The sequence below is a fragment of the Canis lupus genome, chromosome 9 (genome assembly GCF_048164855.1).
Source record: "Canis lupus baileyi chromosome 9, mCanLup2.hap1, whole genome shotgun sequence".
NCBI classification, from domain to species: domain Eukaryota; kingdom Metazoa; phylum Chordata; class Mammalia; order Carnivora; family Canidae; genus Canis; species Canis lupus.
The window spans coordinates 11,927,341-11,951,972 of record NC_132846.1 but is presented as its reverse complement, the minus strand read 5'-3'; the positions used below and the strand labels follow the sequence as shown (position 1 = coordinate 11,951,972).

General features: G+C 35.9%; 1 protein-coding gene and 1 pseudogene across 9 annotated transcripts in view; both read left to right on the top strand.

Annotated features, from left to right (window-relative positions):
- HECTD1 (HECT domain E3 ubiquitin protein ligase 1) overlaps window positions 1-24,632 on the top strand; it is a 93,732-nt gene that overhangs the window by 18,983 nt on the left and 50,117 nt on the right. For all 9 annotated transcript variants that reach the window (XM_072838136.1, XM_072838135.1, XM_072838133.1 and 6 more), the window contains exons 3-12: window positions 5,775-6,009; window positions 8,917-9,144; window positions 9,920-10,201; window positions 10,297-10,567; window positions 11,101-11,177; window positions 11,262-11,360; window positions 14,124-14,238; window positions 15,096-15,270; window positions 23,172-23,310; window positions 23,501-23,671. In XM_072838136.1, the coding sequence (XP_072694237.1) occupies window positions 5,775-6,009; window positions 8,917-9,144; window positions 9,920-10,201; window positions 10,297-10,567; window positions 11,101-11,177; window positions 11,262-11,360; window positions 14,124-14,238; window positions 15,096-15,270; window positions 23,172-23,310; window positions 23,501-23,671 (1,792 nt within the window). The remainder of the gene's footprint in view (window positions 1-5,774; window positions 6,010-8,916; window positions 9,145-9,919; window positions 10,202-10,296; window positions 10,568-11,100; window positions 11,178-11,261; window positions 11,361-14,123; window positions 14,239-15,095; window positions 15,271-23,171; window positions 23,311-23,500; window positions 23,672-24,632) is intronic.
- On the top strand, window positions 3,169-3,538 carry LOC140639360 (NADH dehydrogenase [ubiquinone] 1 beta subcomplex subunit 1 pseudogene; annotated as a pseudogene).

Here is a 24,632-nt window from a genome sequence, read left to right as displayed (position 1 = left end):
CACATGATGAATCATTAAATTCTACTCCTGAAATCTGTATTGCACTATATATTAACTAAAATTGAAATAAAAACTTGAGGGGCACCTAGGTCGCTTAGTTGATTAAGCATCCAATTCTTGATTTCAGCTCGGGTTGTGATCTCAGGGTCCTGGGATCAAGCTCCGTGTTTGATACCATGCTCAGTGGGGAGTCTACTTGAGGATTCTCTCTCTCTCTTTCTTTGCCTCCCCCCTCCCAAATAAGTAAAGTAAATAAGTAAATAAGTAAATCTTAGGGGAAAAAAAAAAGAAAATATGGGTATGTAGAATGGAGATAATGTTATGGATATTATTGGAAAATGCAACCTGCAACATCATGTAATTCAAGTCTCCATCTTTTGCGCATGCTATTCTCCTTACTTGGAATATAAGGGGCTTCTCTGCTCAGCCAACTTCTACCATGTGGTTTATCAAGCATTTTTTATGTCCTGAGCCCTGTACTAACATTTTATACCCATTATCTCAGATCCTTGTAATAACTTTCCAAAATGAAGAATACCTTGATTTAGATAAAATGTCTTCCTTTTTTTTTTTTTAATGTCTTCCTTTTTTGTGAGGTCTTCCTTTCCCCAAATCTCCTATGTTGAATTTTCTCTCTCAGAACTTTTTATGAACATACTTTTTAGATTTTTTTATTTTTTTCTTCTTTTAGATTTTTATTATAGTCATTTATTTTTACTTGATTACGTTATCTTTCTCCCTATTAAACTGAATTTCTCGAGACAAATTATATTCATATATTTATATGTATTTTGTATATTCTTCAAATATTTGAGTATCCACTAGATAACAAGTCTGGGTCTGGTTGTAGGAAAACAGATAAGGCACAGACTCTGCTCTCTAGTAGCTCATGTTTTCATTGATGAGACAGGTGAATGGGAAAATATAATGTAGTTTGATGGATACTTTTGATAGATGGGTTTCACTGAGTGCTCTGAAACTACCCAAAAGGAACATAATTGGGAATGGGTAGTGAGCTGGTTTTTGTGCAGGCTTCTTAGGGAGGTACCTATACCTACTCTTTTTAAGGTGCCTGTGATCATTCTAAGTAGAGATAGGGATTGAGTTACGGGGTGGAGGTAGCATTTTGGGAGTTTTCATGGTATACGGATGAGATTTACATCCATGATGTATGAACAAAGGGAGTTGATGAGACCAACTAGAGAGAAAAGCAGGGAGTTCAGGGCCAATGCCAGATGGAAAAAAATCAAGGGGAAAAAAAAAAGAGAAAAAAACCCAACGGAGTCAAGATAAGAGAAAATTGAAGAAAAAGTGTGAAATACTCATTGTAGACTGTGGAAGAAATGTAGCAGAATTATTGGACATTATGCTCATTTAAGGTTGGTGATTACAAATTTATAATGACCTTAGTTTTCTTGATTATGTAAATCTTGTTTCCTAATTACCCCCTGTTGACATGGATTCAGATGTGGTTGTGGTAGTGGCCTGAAAAAAAAAAAGCAAGAGACTTGAGGATTTTACTCATAAGGTAGGCAAGTGCTATTGAATAACCATAAAGCTCAGGTTGAATTCAAAGACTGAGTTGAATTATCTATCAACATAGGGTTTCTTTGAAAATGATACTAAGAAATTTTTGTCAACTATATGTAAAAGAAAAGCAGATAAGAAGGGGGGAAATCCCTGATGAACAACTGAAGAGACATTTTAAGGTATTACCTGTTTATATTACAGTGGTGGCCAGTTTTTGTTTTGTTTTGTTTTGTTTTTTTAAAGATTTTATTTATTTATTCATGAGAGAGAGACACACACACACACACACACACACACACAGAGGCAGAGACACATGTAGAGGGAGAAGCAGGCTCCATGCAGGGAGCCTGATGTAGGACTCGATCCCGGGACTCCAGAGCACACCCTGGGCTGAAGGGAGGCGCTCCACCACTGAGCCACCCAGGGATACCCTCCAGGTTTTGTTTTGTTTTGTTTTTCAAGATTTATTTATTTGAGAGAGAGAGAGAGAGTGTGTGCTGGGGGGGGGGGGGGGGGGGAGGGGTTAGGGGAAGAATCCTGAAGCAGCCCTGGGACCCTGAGATCATGAGCTGTCCCAAGACTAAAAGTTCACCACCTGACTGGGCCATCCATGAGTCCCTACAATGGCTGTTTTAAAGCAGGATATCCACAATACTTGTTAGTGATTTGTCTTGGTTCATTATGAACTTTTAAGTAATGTAAGTATAGTTCTTTCAACAATTCTGTGCTTTTTTAGAGCTTATTCATTAATATTGGTGTTTCCCATACCTTTTTGCCCTATTTTTAGTTAATTTGTATTCATGAGATGTTGTAATTTGCTTTGGTTCTAAACTGAAAAATTAGTGATTTTGTATATGAATATGTCTAAATACCTTCTCATCGTTGAAGAAGTAACTCAGGAGCCACAAAAACAATTTTTTTTCCTGTCCAGTCGTACACTAGACTTTTTTTTACTATACCTTTATAAAGTTCACAAAGCAGGTTTTCATTATACTGGATATAAAATAAGTTTTTATGTCTGCAGACCATCTTTGTTTTTCTCTCAGAAATAAAATTGATCACAGTTAAAACCTGAGAAACTATGTTTAGAACTTTTTTTTTTAAACTGGTCCTTATCCATACTTGTTCAGGAGATCCGTCATATTTTGGGGAACACAGAACAGTTATTCCCCAAATTGGCAACTGTTACATTTCCCCATGAAATATAGAAAGTTATACTAAACATTTCTCTTTCTATTTTTTGGTGTGGTTTTGTTTTTTTTTTAAGATTTTTTATTTATTCATGAGAGACAGAGAGAGGCAGAGACATAGGCAGACTGAGAAGCAGGACCCATGTAGGAAGCCCGTTGTGGGACTCGATCCCAGGACTCTGGGATCACACGCCTTGAGCCAAAGGTGAAGGCTCAATCGCAGAGCCACCCAGGTGTCCTGGTGTGCAGTTTTTGTACTGGATAAGGAAGTTAGTTGAAGGAGCGCCTGGGTGGTGCAGTTAGTTGAGGTCCCACTTTTGGTTTCAGCTTAGGTCGTGATCTCAGGGTCATGAGATTGAGCCCTGCAGTGGCTCAGCATGGAGTCTGCTTAAAACTCCCTCTCTTTGGTCGCGGGGTTGTTGGTGGTACCCAGGCTGCAGCACTTAAGATGAACGTAATTCAGATTGTTTGTGACCACTGGGTACATATACTTGTGCCTTTGGGGTTTGTCCTTTGATGTTATCTAGACAGAAAGAATGATGAAAAGCAAACTGCCTTCTGGAATAAGAGTTTGTTGTTTAGAAGGGAATTGAGACCCAGGGAAGAAGTCACCTGGAAGTAAAGCCAATGACTAAATTGCAGAATGTTCACATTTTAAAAGTTAGGAGAGAAATAAAAACACATTCGTTATTTAAAAAAAAAAAAAAAACAAAACGCAAAACTCTTCCCCCTCTCTCTGCCCTTCCCCCCCACACGCTCACACTCTCTCTAATCTTTCTTTTCCTTTCCTTTCCTTTCCTTTCCTTTCCTTTCCTTTCCTTTCCTTTCCTTTCCTTTCCTTTCCTTTCCTTTCCTTTTCTATTTTTAAGATATTATTTATTTATTCATGAGAAACAGAGAGAGAGAGGCAGAGACACAGGCAGAGGGAGAAGCAGGCTCCACACAGGAAGCCCGACATGGGACTCGATCCCAGATCTCCAGGATCAGGCCCTGGGCTGAAGGCGGCGCTAAACCGCTGAGCTACCGGGGCTGCCCCTGTTTATTTATTTTTTAAGATTTTATTTATTTATTCATGAGAGTACGGAAGAGAGATAGAGGCAGAGGGAGAAGCAGGCTCCCTGTGGAGCAGGGAGCCTAATGTGGGGCTTGATTCCAAGACCTGGGATCATCACCTGAGCTGAAGGCAGACAGTGAACTGACTGAGCCACCCAGGTGCCCACTTCAAATCAATCTTCAAAAAAAGATGAATAATTTAAAATTTTTATTTTATTTATTTTTGTTTTTAAATTTAAAAAAATGATTTATTTGTTCACTTATTTTAGAGAGCAGGAGAACACAGGTTGGGTGAGGGCAGAGTGAGAGAATCTTCAAGCAGACTCCCTGCTGAGTTTGGAGCCCTAGGCGGGTCTCATTCTCATGACCCGTGAGATCATGACCTGAGCCAGAACCAAGTAGGTCACTCAACAGACTGAGCCACCCCTCCTGTGCCCCCATTTCTTAAAATATTTAATGTAAAGTATATGGTGGACCCATTCTTGTTATTTGAATTGAAAACGATCAGCTTCAACATTTTATTCTTATTCAAAAACTACTGTTTTCTAAAAAAAACCCAAACTAGTTTTTAAGACCATGTTGTTCTCCAGCAGCATTAACATTTTTATAGTTTCTTTTTTTCTCTTCAGTTTATTATATATGCATAGGTAGACAGCGCCAAAAGTACTTTAAGATTCTGATGGAGGGCAGCCCTGGTGGCGCAGCCGATCTCTCTCTGCATCTCTGTGAATAAATAAATAAAATCTTAAAAAAAAAAAAAAAGATTCTGATGGACTATTTAGTCTTCTGATCTTACCTGAGAGCTAGAGGCCTATCTCCTACAGTGTAGCCTCAAAACATTTCCTCTTTGGGAAAATTATAGGTGATTGTGTGACGTAGCTTGCCAGTGTTGTGGACTAATAAAAACCACCTGTGTTTAATCAATGACTGGTCAGTCATTGAATGCAAGAACTGTTCTAAAATCTTTGATAATATTCCTGATGCCAGGCTCCTTAAGTTCTGATTAAGTAGATACATAATAGTTATTTTGATGTTCACATAGACAGTCTTAGAAAGCTACTAAAGATAATATACTCCTAAAATTTGGAGGAAAAATAATTCCACTAGACCATTTAGAGCACTACGTTTTGTGTTATCTGTAGCCCATTTAAAGTTTAATTTGTGCATAAAACTTAGAATTCTGTTTTTGATATCATATAATTGAGATTTCTACTAAATGTACATTATAGTTTTTATATTTCAAGTGTTGATAAAATATAGAGAATATTATTGGTACCTCACAAATTCTGCTTTTGATCGAACTGTCGTCTTATATGGGTTTATATAGCAGGTATTAGACTATTTATAAGAGAAAAGTTAGAGCTAAAGTCAGTTAGTTTAATATTGTGCCAATGTACTGAACTGTTTTAACGTGTATAATTTCATTTAACTTTCATATCATACATAAAGTAGATATTTTTTAGATACTGTCTTTGCTTTACAAATGAGGAAACAGGACCAGAAGGGTTACAAAGATGTTGTATGTTTTATCCTTACCTATTAAATGCCAGGTCAGCACTTATTCCCAGTAAAACATGAATTAAACAATGTTCCTGGCCTTCAGAACCTTTTAAGGTAAATAAAGAAATAAAGTGATAGATTAAATAGTGTGAGCACTGTTTGTATAGGCTCTAGGAACATGAAAGTACCACTTAGTGATTTGAGGAGGTTAGGGAAGGTTTTACAGAGCAGTTGATGTTTGAACTGAGTATTGAATAGGAATTTTTTTTAAACAAGATTTTGAGTTAATGCTGCTACTTTAAACTGTTGATAACTTGATATTTTCAGCATGTGAGTATTCTGGAAAGGAAAGCAATGTGAGAAATATTACCTAGTACACATCAGACACAGTATTGAATGTGATGCATTGTTACAGTTTTTATTTATTATTTTGTTAATACTTTGATGTGAAGAATTTAGTAATACGATTTTTTAGGTGTAATACGATTTTTTTCTCTACAGATGTCCTCCTCGCACTTTCTTACCAGCCCTCTGCAAAATTTTTCTTGATGAAAGTGCTCCAGACAATGTGTTAGAAGTGACAGCTCGTGCCATCACGTACTACCTGGATGTATCTGCAGAATGCACCCGAAGGATTGTTGGGGTTGATGGAGCTATAAAAGCACTTTGTAATCGTTTAGTTGTGGTTGAACTTAATAACAGGACTAGCAGAGACTTAGCTGAACAGTGTGTAAAGGTAAGTTTTAAGTATTTATTGGCCCATTTGAAGATGACTAGAGAATAAAAAATACATTTCACTAAAAAAAGAAAATTTTTTTCATTATTCTTACTTTATTGAGAGTGGTTGACAACAGTGGAAGTCACAGTCCTTGTGGCACCAAAAAAGATCCCATAAAGTTTAGGAAAAGAAATCTTAGAAGTTTAGGAAAAGAAAATTGTAGGTCAGTGATACTGCTCTTTTGTGCTGGTTCTTGGGTTTCTTGTAGCTTTTGAGATAGGTTATTCCTGTTCTTAGCCAAAATGATTTTTTATGAAAGTAGTAATAACAGCAGCTAATACTATCAGAGTCAGACATTATACTAAACACTTTACATGTGTTAACTCATTTAGTCTTTATTTTTTTTAATTTTTTTTTTTTTTTTTTTTTTTTTTATTCATGATAGGCACACAGTGAGAGAGAGAGAGGCAGAGACACAGGCAGAGGGAGAAGCAGGCTCCATGCACCGGGAGCCTGACGTGGGATTCGATCCCGGATCTCCAGGATCGCGCCCTGGGCCAAAGGCAGGCGCCAAACCGCTGCGCCACCCAGGGATCCCTCATTTAGTCTTTATAACAATTTTATATGAGGCAGGTGCTGCTAATATCAGCATTTCTATATTTTATTTGAAAAAATTTCAAGCATATTGCGGTTAACTAACTTGATTGGTGGTGATACAGATAATTCGTGGCAGAGCCACGATTCCACTATCGGAAGAGTAGGAGTTTGAACACTATCGGAAGAGTAGGAGTTTGAAATTAGGAAGTCTGGTTTGTGGGCCCATGAATTTAACTATTTTTCTGTACTTCCTTTAGAGTAGCTCTTTTGTTTTATTCCTGTTGGGACTAATTATAAATTTTATGTGACTTTAAAAAGCACCAGCACTGGGTCAGTAGTTTATTAGAACTACTTGAATTTCTGAAAAGCTATATGTGATACCGTAACCGACTGAATGCAGAAGTAAATATGAGGATCTCTTATCAACAATGCTACTATTTTCACTGAGTTTCTATCTGTTCAGGAAATAATTATTTTCATTAAAATGTATGTTAAACACATAATGAGTTTCTTATTTCAAATAAACATATGTTCTAAATTTGTTTTAATATCTAATATAGTAAAGATAAATAGATATAACCTACATAAACAAAGGCTCTTTGAGGGCCCCTCGATAATAAGACTATAAAGGGATCCTGAGGCAGAAAGTTTGAAAACTGCTGACCCAGAGCAGCAGAATCATAGTAAGAATGAAATAAGAATCACAAATAAAAAATCATGTAAAATCTAAATGTGTTCATCAAGTAGTTCTAAAATAATAATAATAATTTCAAACTTTCTTGTCTTTCATACCCTGCTCTTTTTTTGTTCCCTTTTCTGATTATTGTTATTATTCTTAAATGGTAGTATTTTCTTTTTTTACCTTTTTAAAACTATAACTTTGCTTAGATAATCTCATCTATCAGCATTAATACCATTCATTTGTATATATCCCTCACATCTTATCTCTAGACCTGACCTCTTTCTTGAGGTCCAGACTCCATATTCAAAGGCTTTTTGAATAGCTCCAACCAGCTGTTTGAATTAATAATATTTTACTGCAGATTCAGTTATTTTGATAATTGGCATCAAATTCACCCAGTCACTCTAGGCAGAAACCTGTGCTTTATCCTTTATTTCCTTTTTTCCTCTCCATACATGTAGTTATTAATGAAGTGATTTTCTAGTTTATTTCCTTTTGTCTCTGTTGTTATTACCTTAGTTAAGCTATCATTCTCTCTTGAATATTAATGCTTGAATTTATTTTTACATTTGCCTCTACACTCTCCCTATGCCCCATTCCCAGTTACTAACTGGAAATATCATCTTTTTCTGCTTAAAACAGTTTTCTTAAAACAAGTTTTTTTTTTTTTTTTTAAAGCTTTTATTTGTTTATTTGACAGAGAAAGTGTGTGCACAAGCGGGATGCGGGGGGTGGGCAGGAGAGGGAGAAACAGGTTCCCTGCTGAGCAGGGAGCCCATTGTGGGGCTCAATCCCAGACCCTGGGATCATGACCCGAGCAAAGGTATCCCAAGCACTTCTTTGCTTAAAGAATAAAATCTAAATTTTCTGCTATGTCCATAAGATCTGTGGACTCTGTTAACTCTTTAGTGTTCTACCCGAACCCCTTAAGCATCAGCATAATTTGGAAATAAGAGTTAATTTTTAATGTTTTAACATTCCTAGAGTGTGAGGATGATGAATGTAATAGCAAGCATTATTTATTTATTTAATGTGTAAGACCTGTATAAACTTCTGCTAAGTTACTTTAGTTGCTTAACTTACTATGCAGGCTTCACCATCTGAACCTAGTGTCTAATATGGTAGCCATATTTATATTTCAAATGTGGCTACCCCAAATTAAGATATGCTGTAAGTATAAAATATACTTGGGATTTTGAAGACTTAATACATAAAAGAATTTGGGGCACCTAGGTGGCCCAGGTGGTTGAGCATTGGACTCTTGATTTCTCCTTAAGTTGTGCTCTCATGGTCATAGGATCAATCTCTGTGTCAGGCTCCGTACTTAGCAAGGAGTTGGCTTGGAATTTTCTCTCTCTCCCCCTCTGCCCTTTCCCCTGCTTGTGTTCTCCCCCTCTCTAAAATAAATTAAAGTAAAAACTTTTTAGAAAGTAAAATAGCTCATTTTTTAACTTTGATAACATGTTGAAATGATGATGCCTTACATACATTGGCTAAATTAAATATATTCAAATAAATTTGTTTTGCTTTACTTTTTAAAATGTGACTACTAATAAATTTGTAAAGCATGTTGTGCTTTCTGTGATGCTAGAAAATTAAAATTGGACTTACTGCATTCTTTTATTAATTTTCATTTACTGTTGTAGGTGTTAGAACTGATATGTACTCGAGAATCAGGAGCAGTGTTTGAGGCTGGTGGTTTGAATTGTGTGCTTACCTTCATTCGTGACAGTGGACACTTGGTTCATAAAGATACCTTGCACTCTGCCATGGCTGTGGTATCAAGACTCTGTGGCAAGATGGAACCTCAAGATTCTTCTTTAGAAATTTGTGTGGAATCTCTGTCTAGTTTATTAAAACATGAAGATCATCAGGTAAATAAATCCCTGTTATATACTTTGTATTCAAAAAGTGATTTTATAGTGTCTCCTATTTATAACTCTGATACACTGTTATTTCAACTTTTCACTTGATGAACTAGAGGTAATTCCATTTTCTCTTTTTTCTCATTTCATATTTCTGTATGGTAATCTTTGTTTTGGCAGTGAGACATTTTAAGTTATAGAAGTGATATGTTTATTTTTTTAATTTAAATGTTTCAGAAATACATAATTTTTAAAGCTGCATTATGCTCAGTGTGATTTGTTGACTCAGCACAAGTTGCTGACTTAAAGAGATAGTTCTCACTGAAGTAAAATAACACAGTATTTAAAATCTTTTATGTGTAAAGTTTTTTTTTGAATTAGATTTTAGAAAATAAAACTTTTAAATGCCTTTTTACTATTTTGTTAATTATTTTTGGTTGATATTCATAGATATTTTGGCAGAATTGTTCATAATAATAGTTAATATTTATTGAGCTTTTACTGTCCATCTAGATTCTTTATGTATGTCATCTTATTTAAGGTTGGACAGTGAATTATAGGTACTTTTATCTCCATTTTACAGATAAGGGAACTGAGGCCTTGAGCAGTTAAGTAATAACCTGAGGTCATACAGTTGGGCAGAATGTGGACCCAGGATTAAAATCTAGGCAGATTATATGCCTTATATCGTTGCTATAGCTGGCATTCTTAAATCTCAGTAATGAAATTAGCAGTACCCTTTTTAGGAACATTTTATCTATATGCATATTCTTTACATCATTAGGTTTCAGATGGAGCCCTACGGTGCTTTGCATCACTAGCTGACCGATTTACCCGTCGTGGTGTTGACCCAGCTCCATTAGCCAAGCATGGATTAACTGAGGAGCTGTTATCTCGCATGGCTGCTGCTGGTGGTACTGTATCAGGGCCATCATCAGCTTGTAAACCTGGTCGCAGCACTGCAGGAGCACCTTCCACGGCTGCAGATTCCAAATTGAGTAACCAGGTGTCAACAATTGTAAGCCTGCTCTCAACACTTTGCAGAGGCTCTCCAGTAGTCACACATGTAAGAATGTTTTTGAATATGTGATTTTTAATCTTTCAGTAAAAGTATTTTGCATAATGTAAATATATTAAACAGTTCTCCCATTCCGTTTCTAGGATCTCCTGAGGTCAGAACTTCCAGATTCAATTGAAAGTGCATTGCAGGGTGATGAAAGATGTGTGCTTGATACCATGCGTTTGGTTGACCTTCTCTTGGTGCTATTATTTGAAGGACGAAAAGCTTTGCCAAAGTCTAGTGCTGGATCTACAGGCAGAATCCCAGGACTTCGGAGATTGGATAGCTCTGGGGAGCGCTCACATCGGCAGCTTATAGACTGTATTCGAAGTAAAGATACCGATGCACTTATAGATGCAATTGACACAGGAGGTTGGAAAATATTTTTTAAAATATAAAAAGAAAACAGATAGGAATTATATAGGCAATTTCTAGTTTCTAGATTTTAGACCAGTATTATTAGCAGTTGGGCCAGATAATAGAAAGGCCACCAACCACCTCTGCACCCTTTCCTCTCCCCATGTATATAATTATCGGCCTGGTGCATGGTAAGACCTGAGTAAATGCCTATTAACAGAGTAAATGAAATGAATAAAGGAAACTAGTACCCTGTTGAATTGTGTTATATATTTAGGTTTTTGGTTTTTTTTCTTCTTATTTTATCTTTATTTTTAAGGGCCTAAAGCCTTGTGAATCCTCAGTGGTTTAAAAATTTTAGAATATCTTTTCTTAGCAGAATTTGTTTGTGGACTATTAACTACTATAGAGTTGATCCAAATGTTTAAAATTGATTCTGTATTTAGTGACTATTAATAATAATTTTTAAATGGTTCCCATTGTAGAAAAGTTCAGTATTACTGTGTTAGATTTTTAAAAATTTATTTTTCTCCTTGAAACTTTTCCAGCCTTTGAAGTAAATTTTATGGATGATGTGGGTCAGACTCTATTAAACTGGGCCTCTGCTTTTGGAACTCAGGAAATGGTAAGCTAATATATAAAAGCTCATGTTTTAAATAAAGATAGAACTATTAATAAGGCAACTTTATGATTCTTCATAATTTTACAGGTAGAATTTCTTTGTGAAAGAGGTGCTGATGTTAATAGGGGTCAAAGGTCATCATCATTACATTATGCTGCATGTTTTGGAAGACCTCAAGTAGCAAAGGTAAAATCCAGGTTTTTAAATTACTAATTTAATATTTAACATTTACATGGTTCCAAAATTAGAATGATATAAAAACTTTTATTTTGATGATAAGTCATTCTTCCATGCCATCTCCATTCACCATATTCCCCATTGTTCACTGTAGGTAAGCATGTTTTATTTATCTTTTTAGTATTTCTTAACATAGATACAAACAAAAAGAAATATATATGTTTATTCTCTCTTTTTCTAATACAAAATATAACATATTACATACATATTGAAGACCTCTTCCTATTAGCATTTATTTATTATTATTTTTTTAGAGATTTTATTTATTTATTCATGGAAGACACAGGGAGAGAGAGAGAGAGGCAGAGACACAGGCAGAGAGAGCAGCAGGCTCCATGCAGGGAACCCGACGTGGGCCTCCATCCTGGGTCTCCAGGAACACATCCTGGGCTGAAGGCGGCGCTAAACCGCTGAGCCACGGGGGCTGCCTCCTATTAGCATTTAGATAGCTTTTTTACATCTGTATACTTGCCCTGTGGATATACTGCAAATTTATTTAACCAGTCACCTGTTGCTAAACACTAATTTTTCCAATTTTTTTACTCTTGGCACCAAATAATTTTGTACATATTTGTGTTGTTTTTGTTATCATTAAAGCAGATAATTTATTTGCTGAAGGATAATATCTTTGATTTCCAGATTAGCAAAGGACATTGGAAAGTTCTTTTTATAGTTAGGAAAAATTGAGAAGGTTCAGAGAGGTCAAATGATAAGGGTTGGACCTGATGTGTGAATGATCTAGGTCTCTAAAATCTTCATAATGTGAAGTAATTTGGCACATGCAATGTTAATCTGCTAAGCCAGGCACACTTGGATTTAAGCTTTAGCTTATTAGCAAAACAGTTTTTTGGCCTTGGGCAAGTTTCTTTAGTTTGACTTGCAGTATTCTCAGATAAATGTGTATACATTCATATCATGATTATTATTATAATCAGAAAAAATACATTAAAAAACATGTAGTATAGTAATCACATCGTAGATGCTCAAATGGTAGCTGCTGTTATTGTCATCTTTATACTATACGAAAATAGGGGAAAACAGTTTAGCTTTCTAACTTGGGAAAGATTTTCTCTTTAAGGTCAAATTCTAAAGAGAATTATGCCTCTAAGGATGATAAATTTTATATTGACCCATTTTCTTTTGACTTGTACTGTTTTGCAGTCATGAGTGATAGGGTAGGAAGAAGAAGCCAAATGAATTATACGTGTCACCCTAACCTATCTTGATTATATGTCAGCCTACAGTGAGTGATAGCTACTATTACTAATAATGATACAATAGGTAGGACTCTCTGAGCACTTAAACTCTGTGCTAGCCAGTGTCTTGGGTATTTAACATGTCTTATCATTTAATCTTCATAGATTCTTCTGTTTTTAAATGATTCTAAGATACACCTCCACTTTCCTCCTTCCCCCTCCATACACATTTTAACATCTCTTAAATAGGAAAATGTATAATTACTGTTGACCAGATAGAAAGTGCAGCATTACTTGTTCATGCAACAGGAATAAAAAATCCTGTCTGATAGAGGAGCACTCAGTAATGCTGCATCATTAATGCTGTCTATGGCACACATGGTAACATTGTAGAAATACAAATGTTGGTTTTGAATTAAAAAATATTAATTATGAAGAATTGTGCTCGGAATGTTGAAGTTATAGAATACCTTATAGATCATTTATATTCTCTTATTTATGTTTGTCCAACATAAATAGTGTAAAAAGTGTGAAAAAAATCTAAATTTAAAAAAGTTATTTCAATTAGCTTAAAAAAATTCAAACAATAAAGCATTTTACAAAATTGACTGGCATTTCTTTTTTCATTTCTTAGTGATAATGCTATATCTAATAATCTGTGGCATCCTAGATTTGATAAAATAATTATTATAATTCAGCAGTTGGATGTTTTATTTATTTTTTTTTATTTTTTTATTTTTTTTATTTATTTATTCATGATAGTCACAGAGAGAGAGAGAGAGAGGCAGAGACACAGGCAGAGGGAGAAGCAGGCTCCATGCACCGGGAGCCCGATGTGGGATTCGATCCCGGGTCTCCAGGATCGCGCCCTGGGCCAAAGGCAGGCGCCAAACCGCTGCGCCACCCAGGGATCCCCAGTTGGATGTTTTAGTCAGTACTACATACTTTCCTGATGTGTGTATATATTCACTCATTGTTAAGATATATCTATTATATTATAACCAAGTTAGAAAAACTGCAGTTCTGAGGGTGACAAGAAAAACATGAGATGTGTTCTCTGTTTAAAAGAGCTTACAGTCTGTTGGGGAGAGAGTCCAGTGTCTATTAAAAATTAGCAAACAGATCATTCATATTTAAGATGTAAATTTTGTAGTTTATTCTGGGAGAATTGATTTAACTTGGTAATTGGCAGTATGTAGGAAATGAGGAAGATGATTACCGTGTTTGAAATGTACCCTAATACCTCTCTGTTGAAGAAATTGAGAGGAGGAGTTTGAAGGAGAATATGATGGGTTCACATGTGCACATACTTAATTTGAGTTGTTAATAAATAACCAAGTGAAATCTGCAATTTTTTAAAGATCTAGCTAGACCATTTTTGAGATAGCTGATACATGCAAAATAGTGATTTGGAGTTACTGCCTGCTTAGGTAATTCTGAGTCTGAGTGCAGAAGTTGGATATTAAAGAAACAGTGTTAATTCTTAATATTCAAATTAAATGCTTTTCTTTTCTAGACTCTGTTACGGCATGGTGCAAATCCAGATCTGAGAGATGAAGATGGGAAAACTCCCTTAGATAAAGCTCGAGAAAGGGGCCATAGTGAAGTAGTAGCAATTCTTCAGTCTCCCGGTGAGTGGTAAAATCTTTCCTTTCAAGCCATCTGCTATTATTTTTCAGCTTCACTTTTACAGATACAGCTTTTTTGGTGCACATTAGCATTATATAAATGAACTATTCCTATGAAGTCAAGTAATTGTATGCATATACTTTTACATTTGATAAACCTTTAATAGTATACTGTTCAGTGTTCTTTGAGACTCTGGGTGCATGATTCCAGAATGACAGAATCAAAAGTTTAAGGGGCATGGGAATGTCATAAAGAATAGTTGGGTATTGTGTAGATGAAGTACCTTGAGCAAATTTTTAAGTTTTCACTGAGTAGATGAATGTGAAATATTCTGGAATCAAGTGGAATATCCATTATTTCCTTAAGTTGTGATTCAGCTCATTGGTGGAACTAATTTTTTTTTGGTATTCTTGTGCTAATTTTGGCAGCACATATACTAAAAAAAATTGGAATAGTATCATTTTTACAAGCACCTTTAATAGATACAGTATCTTAATTTCAGTTTAATTATTGGTAATTAGGGATACTTTTTTTCTTGAATATTTATTTATTTGAGAGAGAGAGTGAGTACACACAAGTTGGGGAAGGGGCAGAGAGAGAGGGAGAGAGAGAATCTCAAGTAAACTTACCAAAAAAAAAAAAAAAAACTTCCCATTGAGTGCAGGGTCCAAAGCAGGGCTTGACCCCATGACCCTGAGATCAAAACCATGAGCCAAAATCAAGATTTGGATGCTCAACCGACTGAGCCACAGAGGCACCCCAGGGATAATTACAGTTTGAAATTCGATACATCGTATTTTCTTTTCATGAAAGAAAAAATTTCCAGAAATTTATTATATTGAGCAATATTTGTCTGCAGGTGATTGGATGTGTCCAGTTAATAAAGGAGATGATAAGAAAAAGAAAGATACAAACAAAGATGAAGAAGAATGTAATGAGCCAAAAGGAGATCCAGAAATGGCACCCATATACTTGAAAAGGCTATTGCCAGTGTTTGCACAGACATTTCAGCAAACTATGCTGCCTTCAATAAGGTAGTTATTCATAGTATCTGTGTTTATTAGTTAAATTATGCCAATTATATAGTTCTATTTATCTCCTTTTTCTAGAAGGATGGAAGTTTAATATTCAAAAGGTATGGTTAGAATAAAAGTTAGATTGGAAATTTGGAGAGTTAAATCTTCTGATGATCTGACTTAAGGAGTTTTGAAAATCAAGACTAGATTCCTAACAATTTTTGTAGCTCTCTGTGTATCAACTTGAGAAAAATTTTGGTAAGTACGGCAAACATTTACTGAGCTTTATGGAGGCCTTTTTGGTAGACACCGTGTGAGATGGTCATTGGAGAGTTACCAAAAAAAATGGGACTTGGCTTTCGGGTCTATACCATTGCAGGCTAGTGAGGAAGATATGAATAATAAGAGTAGTAAGTGATAGATTGGACATCAGAGATCTCTGGTAATAGAGATGATTTAACAATTGGGCTGCTCACGTTGGAGAAAATTTTATACAGAAGTGAGATTTAAATTGAGGTTTAAAAGATACTTGGGGTTTTATAGGCAGACAGATTGGAAGGGTCATGGAGCAGCTTTATGTGCAAAGTCATGGAGGTATGAGTCAGTTCATCCTGGTACAAATCCTGGTGGCTTTCCCTCTGTAAGTGTGTCATTTCTGTTCGGCTGTTGCTAATACTCTGGTCCATAGTCTGTGGTTTGACTACTGTAGTTGCCTCTTCATTGATCTTTTATTTCCTCTTTTGCTCCTTTATAATCTTTTCCTACATATTAGGCTAAGTTATTTTACAAATTGTAATTATATCACTTTGTGATTTAAACCCTCCAGTAGTTTCCACCTTGCTTTAACTAAAACCTAACCCTTGCTTTTTTTTTTTTTGAAGACGGAGGAGGCTGAGGCTCAGTTGGTTAAGCAATTGCTTTTGACTCCGGTCCCTGGGATCGAGCCCTGCGTTGGGCTCCCTGCTTAGTGACAAGCCCGCTTGTGCTGTCTTTCTCTGTCAAATAAATAAGATCTTAAAAAAAATAAAAAATAAAAAGAGAGAGAGCATGAGCAGTGGGGGTGAGGGCAGAGGCAGAGGGAGAGGGAGAGAATCTCAAGTAGACTCTCCACTGAGCATGGAGCCCAACTTGGCTCTGTCTCACGACCTTGAGTTCATGACCTGAGGCCAGTTGAAGAGTCAGAGGCTTAACGGACTGAGCCTCTCAGATGCTCTTTAACTCCTTAACTCTCAGGTTTGCAAGACTTACGTAAGTTCCACCCAGTTCTCTGACCTCATGTAGTACTATCTAACCCCTAGCCCATTACATTTAAAATAACCTTTTTTTTTTCTGTTTTTGGAACACTCCCAAGTACTTCCTTACCTTAGAGCTTTTGTACTTCCCTTTACTGGAAACTTTTCTCATCCTTGGGTCTTTTGCATGGTTTGTTGCTTCATATCATTTAGGTCACAATTCAAATGTTAGACCCACTGATGTTTATCCATCTAATTTAAATTTATCCCTTAGGATACTTTTCACATAAATTATGGTCATTTACTGTCTTTACAGAGGTTTCAGTGTCTGAAATTGTGCTTTTCTTTGACTTTTGTGCGTCTTATTTATTTAATTTATTTTTTAAGATATTTATTTGAGAGAGAGACAGAACAAGCAGAGATATTGGCAGTGGAAGAGGGACAAGTAGACTCCCTACTGAGCAGGGAGCCCAATGCACGGATTGATCTCAGGACCCTAAGATCATGACCTGAGCCAAAGGCAGATGCTTAACCATCTGAGGCCCCGACTTTTGTGTTTTATTGTCTTTCTCCCCTCCAAAGTGAACTCCTTGAGAACTGGCCTGTGTACTGCTATATTCCTGCAAAGACAAGGAAGTATACTAGAGGGCTTGATACTTAGTAGGTCCTCAGTAGATTCTTAGTGCAAGATTGAGTGAGTGTGTTTTATTAGCAGTGTAAGTATTTTAATATTAATGGACTGTGTTTGGATTAATGGGATATGTTTGGACAACTCAGAGAATAACGTTAAAAAATAATTAGGAGTCTTTTTGACCTATGAAGGCCTTTGTGGCCTGTGTTAATGAACCATATTCCACAGTTAAAGAAGGGTCATTAAATACTTCTGAGGTTGTCACAAATGATTTCGTCATTTATGAAGATGGCATTAGCAGCCTAGTGGAGAAAAGTACTGGGGGAGAGCAAGAATGAAAACAAACTACTTAAGGGTTCATTGCAGTATGGACTTCAAACAGTTGCTGGGGAGCTAGACTGGTGGGAACAAATTCAGAAGGTTGAGAGATGGGTTGTATAGGGGTTGACGACCTGTTAAATGTGAGAGGTGAGGGAAAGGAAGGAATGAAGAATGAGTGCTAAATTTTTGATGGGGTGATTGAAATTTGATTTTGGGCATACTAAGTTAAAGAAGTCTTTAGAACATGTAGTTTTGTAGGATTCAAGGGCCTAGGAATTGACATTAGAGTGCAGGCAGTCTGCTTTAAGTAGGAGAAAAGTGTCAGTAAAATATTCACTGTGAACATTGAAATACTTGGTTTTTATTCCCCAAATAGCTGCAGAGGTATTGGTGTTAGTTGGGCCACTTTTTTTTTTTTTTTAATAAAACTTAGAATCATTGTGAAGAATGAGCAAGTTCAATTTTGAACAAGACAGTTTGGCCTGAAAATTTTAGAGGACTAGCTGTAATACCAATAAAAGAATCCTGATATATTTGGAGACCTTCGTGATAAGGTCATCAGAAAATTATGAAGTATGCCACTATATAACAGAGGTCCCTTATTAGATGATTTCTTTCTTTCTTTTTCTTTCTTTTCTTTTCTTTTCTTTTCTTTTCTTTTCTTTTCTTTTCTTTTCTTTTTTCTTTTCTTTTCTTTTCTTTTCTTTTCTTTTCTTTTCTTTTCTTTTCTTTTCTTTTCTTTTCTTTTCTTTCCTTCCTTCCTTCCTTCCTTCCTTCCTTCCTTCCTTCCTTCCTTCCTTCCTTCCTTCCTTTCTTTCTTTCTTTCTTTCTTTCTTTCTTTCTTTCTTTCTTTCTTTCTTTCTTTCTTTCTTTCTAGATTTATTTAGAGAGTGAGTGAGCATGAGCACAGGGGGCTGGGGGATGGAGGGGAGAGGCAGAAGGGCAGAGGGGAACAGAAAAAGAGAGAATCTCCAGCAGACTCCCTGCTGAGCTCAGAGCCTGATGTGGGACTCCTCTATCCCTTGACTCTGAGCTCATGACCTGAACTGAAATCAAGATTCAGATGTGTAAGTAACTGACTGAGCCACCCGAGTTCCCCTAGATGGTTATTTTCTTTCACTCTTAAAGTTTCAGGATTGAGGATTGGAATTACAGGTGGGTTTTTTTTTCTCTTCTTTTCGTTGTGTTTTCTAAAGTTTCTATAATAAACATATTGTACTTATGAAATAAATATTTCAATGATTGTCTAAATACAATTTTAGTTTGAGTATATGCAATCCTAAATTCTCCAGGTGATAATTAGACACATTTCATTGTGGCGGGTAAGAAAGCATAAACCTAGTTAAGATGTCAGACTCTGGAATCCATGTAGAGTGGGTCCAAATGCCAAGATTACCACTTCTAAATATATGGCCATGAGAAAGGTACTTAACTTCTTTAATTGGTTTATCTCTAAGGTGAAAATAATTACATTAAATTCTCTGTAGGTTTGAGAATAAAAATTAGATATGTATGAAGTGTTGTCTTAGTGCCTAATATTTTAGAGGTATTTGAAAAAAGTTCATTAAAAATTATTTAGCAATAGGGATGCCTGAGTGGCTCAGCAGTTGAGTGTCTACTTTTGGCTCAGGCGTCCCGGGGATTGAGTCTCACATCAGGCTTTCTGCATGGAGCCTGTGTCTCCCTCTGTCTATGTTTCTGCCTCTCTCTCTCTCTCTGTCTCTCGTGATAAATAAATAAAATCTTTAAAAAAATTATTTAACAATATTTTTAAAAATTAAAAACAAGAAGGCATAGGTTGCAACCTGATTTTTTTATTTTATTTTTTTACCATTTCATTTTAAAGTTTGTTTAGAAGAGTCCACATATATATTCTGGTCAGACAATTAAAGGCGGGTCTGTATGTATGAACTTTAGCCATTATCTGTCAGTATTTTATAATGCACAGTGTCTGCTCAGAGCAGATGATAGATTAATAAAAGGCTTTCAAACAGAATAGCAATTATCTTTTATTTTTAATGAATGATATGCTATGAACAAACTTACATACTGTTATAGGCATTTTATTTTATTTCTTAAGATTTTATTTATTTGTTCATGAAAGACAGAGAGTGAAAGGCAGAGACACAGGCAGAGGGAGGAGCAGGCTTCAAGCAGGGAGCCCAATGTGGGACTGGATCCTAAGACCGCGGATCACGCCCTGAGCCAGGGGCAGGCGCTTAACCACTGAGCCACCCAGGCTGTCCCAAAGATGAGATTATTAAAGGAAAATCTGAAGATCTAGTGTAAGCTTAAGTAATTAAATCTTTATGATAACCAGCATGAGAGTTTATAAGTCAGTGCAATAGTCTCGCCCCCCCAAATAGAGCCAATAATATATATAGGAATTGAATGTGTTACAGTGGACATTTCATAGGTCATTTGAAAGATGGAGGATTATTAAATGGTATTAGAATGTATGATTTGTGGTTTGATTTTAAAAGTATCACCTTAATCCTTTAGCTGTATATCTAAACAAATTCTAGGTGAATTTAAAATAAATAAGCTTTAGGAAAACAAAAAAATGTTTTTGAATGTTTATCAGAATTTGATAAGAATGTCTTTCAAAGCTTGTTTGTTTTAGTACTGTCATTAAATTTATCTCAGTTGTCATTTAATTTAGTCTATGTAAAACTATGACAAACTACTTCACAGAAACAATACTACCCACAGCCAAAAAGGTGCCAATAATATAAACTCATAATCCAAATAAATAGACCAACAAATTGGTATTTTTTTGTTAGCAAGTGTGACCAAAGGATACTATTTTTTTTAATACAAAAGAGTACTATTTTTTAAAACAGCACAAATTTTTGGTAAAAAAAAATACAAGAGCCAGTTTAAATAAATGAGCCAAAGAGCACAGTGTTCAAGAAACTAACTTGGAAAAATGTTACGTATAATTACTGAGGTATAATTTACCTAAAATCATAGGATATTTTAAGTGTATGTCATGGTGATTTATACCATGTGAAAGAATTATTCCTATCTAGTTATTAATACATCTATCACATGTTTATCTTTTTTTGTGTATGTGTGAGAACATTTAAGTTCTGCTCTCTTCTACATTTTAGTTACACAATACAGTGCTACAAGTTATAGTTATAACATTAGATCCTCAGAACTTTTTTTTTTAATTTTTATTTATTTATGATAGTCACAGAGAGAGAGACAGAGACAGAGAGAGGCAGAGACACAGGCAGAGGGAGAAGCAGGCTCCATGCACCAGGAGCCCGACGTGGGATTCAATCCTGGGTCTCCAGGATCGCGCCCTGGGCCAAAGGTGGGCGCTAAACCGCTGCGCCACCCAGGGATCCCAGATCCTCAGAACTTATGTTAGAATTCCCTTACCCTCAGCAGGTGGCAACCACTTTCCTACTCTGTTTCTGTGCGTTGACTTTTGTTTCAGATTCTATATGTGTGATACCATGTAATAGTTGTCCTTCTCTGGCAGTTTTTACTTAGCATAATACCCTCAAGGTCATCCATGTTGTTGCTTAATAGGCTTTTTATTTTTTATTTATTTATTTTTTCAAAGATTTTATTTATTCATTCATGATAGAGAGAGAGAGAGGCAGAGACACAGGCAGAGGGAGAAGCAGGCTCCACGCTGGGAGCCCGATGCGGGACTCGATCCCGGGACTCCAGGATCGTGCCCTGGACCAAAGGCAGGTGCCAAACTGCTGAGCAACCCAGGGATTCCCCTTAATAGGCTTTTTAAAAATCAGTTTGCGGGACACCTGGGTGGCTCAGTGGTTGAGTGTCTGCCTTTGGCTCAGGTCGTGTTCCCTGGGTCCTGGGATCAAGTCTCGCATCAGGTTCCCTGCAGGGTTCCTGCTCCTCCCTCTGCCTGTGTCTTTACCTTTTTCTCTGTGTCTCTCATGAATAAATAAAGCCTTAAAGAAAAAAAGGAAAACTTTATGTTCTGTAAGGTATTATGCATAGTGTACTAGTTAAGAGGTAAGTTTGAGTTAGGCTCTGTAATTTATTAACCCTTAGTAGTCTACTTTAGTAGACGTACTTAACTTTCTTTGTCTCACTTTCTTTATCTTTAAAACTGAGCCAATAGAACCTGCCTCATAGGGATTTGTTGCATGGATTAAAGGAAGTGTAATGTTTTTAAAATACATAGGATTCCTGGCTCATAATGGCTTAGAATAATAGTAACAGATATAACATACAAACTTTTTTTTTTAAAGATTTTTTTATTTATTCATGAGAGACACAGAGAGAGAGGCAGAGACATAGGCAGAGGGAGAAGCAGGCTCCTTGCAGGGAGCCCGATGTTGGACTCAATTCCGGGACCCCAGGTTCATGCCCTGAGCCGAAGGCAGACGCTCAACCGTTGATCCACCTGGGCATCCCAACATATAAACATTTGTATGTTGTGGTTTTTTTGTTTGTTTGCTTTTAAGATTTTATTTATTTCAGAGAGAGAGAGAGCGAGAGAGCAGGGTGAGCAGCAGAGGGAGAGGGAGAGCGGGGAGTCTGATGTGAGGCTCGATCCCAGCCAGGATCCTGGCATCATGACTTGAGCTGAAGGCAGATGCTTAACCTACTGAGCCACTCTGGCACCCTTTTTATGCTCTTTTAATTGAAATAAATCGCAATATAAAACTACTAAATGTAAATACTGATTTGACAATCAAATATAAATAGTCATTAGCAAAAATTAGAAGGAACTAATCCTGTTAGAGCAGTTTGCCCTCCATTTGCCTACCATTTTCTATAATGTACTTGAATTTATAATACTTTTTTCCTTGAATGTATAGTGTTACGAATTTCAGCTAGAGAGTGTTATGATATACATCGAGTAGGGACCACATGCTGAAAAAATACATGTGTCACAGGCCTTTCTTGGACTTAATTAGCAATTTTGCCTCTCCATCCTTGTGGAAGTTATCTCAAAGTTAATGATACCTATAGCTCCGTGCCTAAGACATTGTTACATACTCAGAATTATTTGTGTTAAATGAACTGTTGTCTTTAACGTAATAGACCACTCTCCTTTTAGTCTATTACAATTTAAATATGTGTGGATATGTGTTTATTTTAAAAGAACAGATTCCTTGTTATAAAACTGAGGGTAGTTTGAATGACTTTATTGAGTATCTATGTTCTGAGCAAAGCAATATAAAAAGGAAAAGGAGACATTCCAGATTTTTAACAGTGGAAATATTTAGGGGAATGGGAGTTACTGTAATGTCTTATTTTCGTTTATATGATGACATAGTTATAAGGACTGTGGGCTTAAATTTGACAAAAGACAGAAGTGTTTGAAATTTGATCTGTATAAACTACCAGATGTTTTAACTTACAGCTTTGTGTTTTGGGTTATAGGAAATTTTAAGATAGTTATTTATATAATTTATTTTCTTAGTAATTGCATTATTCCTTACTGATTTTCTAATCCTATCACATGTTTATTAACTATTTAAAGTTAAATAGTTAATAGTTAATTAGTTCACTATTTTAACAATAGAAAATAAATGAAATTGCTTAAAAAATGAACATAAACTAGTGCTGGTATTTTATTTTTTTGTATACTTTTATTAAGTGTACTTTTCAGCAAGAGTATATAAAATTTACCAGTGGATGTTTTTGTTATGTTTAATGTATAGTTGCATTTTGTTTTATTTTAGGTTCTTATCCTGGCTTCCTAAAATTCTTTTTTTATTTATTTTTTATTTTTTAAGGAAGGCAAGTCTTGCTCTGATTAGGAAAATGATTCATTTTTGCTCTGAAGCACTTTTAAAAGAAGTTTGTGATTCTGATGTTGGTCACAATTTGCCTACTGTACTAGTGGAAATCACTGCAACGGTCCTTGATCAAGAGGTCAGATTTTTGTCTTTTTTTGAAACTCCTGTAGCTTTAATTCCCTTTAGACAGTGGTCAGTAAAATAATTTCACTTTTGTCCTAATATCAGTAAATCCTTTTGTCTGTGAAATTATTGCATTTGTCTATTTCAGGCAACTAAACTTATTTTTATTATTTTTCCTTAATTTCCTTTTTCTTTTCTCCCAGGATGATGATGATGGCCACTTGCTGGCTTTGCAGATCATAAGAGATTTGGTAGATAAAGGTGGTGATATTTTTTTGGATCAGCTAGCAAGACTTGGTGTAATCAGCAAAGTATCAACTTTGGCAGGTCCTTCCTCTGATGATGAGAATGAAGAGGAATCAAAACCAGAAAAAGTGAGTGATGTTGATTGCAGTGTTATCAGGAATAGGATTTCTTTTGAGGAAATCTAGTTCTAACCTGTGATGGCTTTTGACAAAATAATGGCAATATGAAGTAGTATTATAAGCTTTAAAAATTTGGTTACTCAATTTTTTTTAAGATTCTATTTATTTATTTATTTATTTATTTATTTATTTATTTATTTATTTTTATTTTTTAAAGGTTTTATTTACTCATGAGAGAGAGAGAGAGAGAGGCAAAGACACAGGCAGAGGGAGAAGCAGGCTCCATGCAGGGAGCCCGACATGGGACTTGATCCCAGGACTCCAGGATCACGCCTTGCTTGGGCCAAGGCAGGCGCTAAACCGCTGAGCCACCCAGGGATCCCCTTATTTATTTATTTTAGAGAAAAAAAGAGTGTGAGCAGGGAGGAGTGGGGAAGGAAGGGAGAGAGAAAATCTCAAGCAGACTCTTTGTGCTGAGCGTGGAGCCCAGTGTGGGGGTTAATCCCACAACTTCAAGATCATGACCCAAGCCAAAACCAAGAGTTGGATGCTTAACCGACTGAGCCACCCAGATGCCCCCAGAAATTTCGTTATTTTAAAAAAATATATTGATAAAATTTAAAACTTACAGAAAAATTACAAATAGAGTATCAGAGTATTCTTTATAAATTCACTAATTATTGACATTTTGCCCTATTTGCTTTATTTAGACAGATACTGTGTGTGTTTGTGTAAACGTACACACATTTAAGAAATACTATTTGAGGGGCACCTGGCTGGCTCTGTTTGCAACTCTTGAACTTGGGGTTCTAAGTTTGAGCCCCGTGTTGGATGTAAAGATTACTTAAAAATGAAATCTTTAAGGGGCACCTGGGTGGCTTAGACACTTTAAATGTCTGACTCTTGATTTCAACTCATGTCTTGATCTTGGGGTCATGAGTTCAAGCTCCACGTTGCACTCTACTACTGG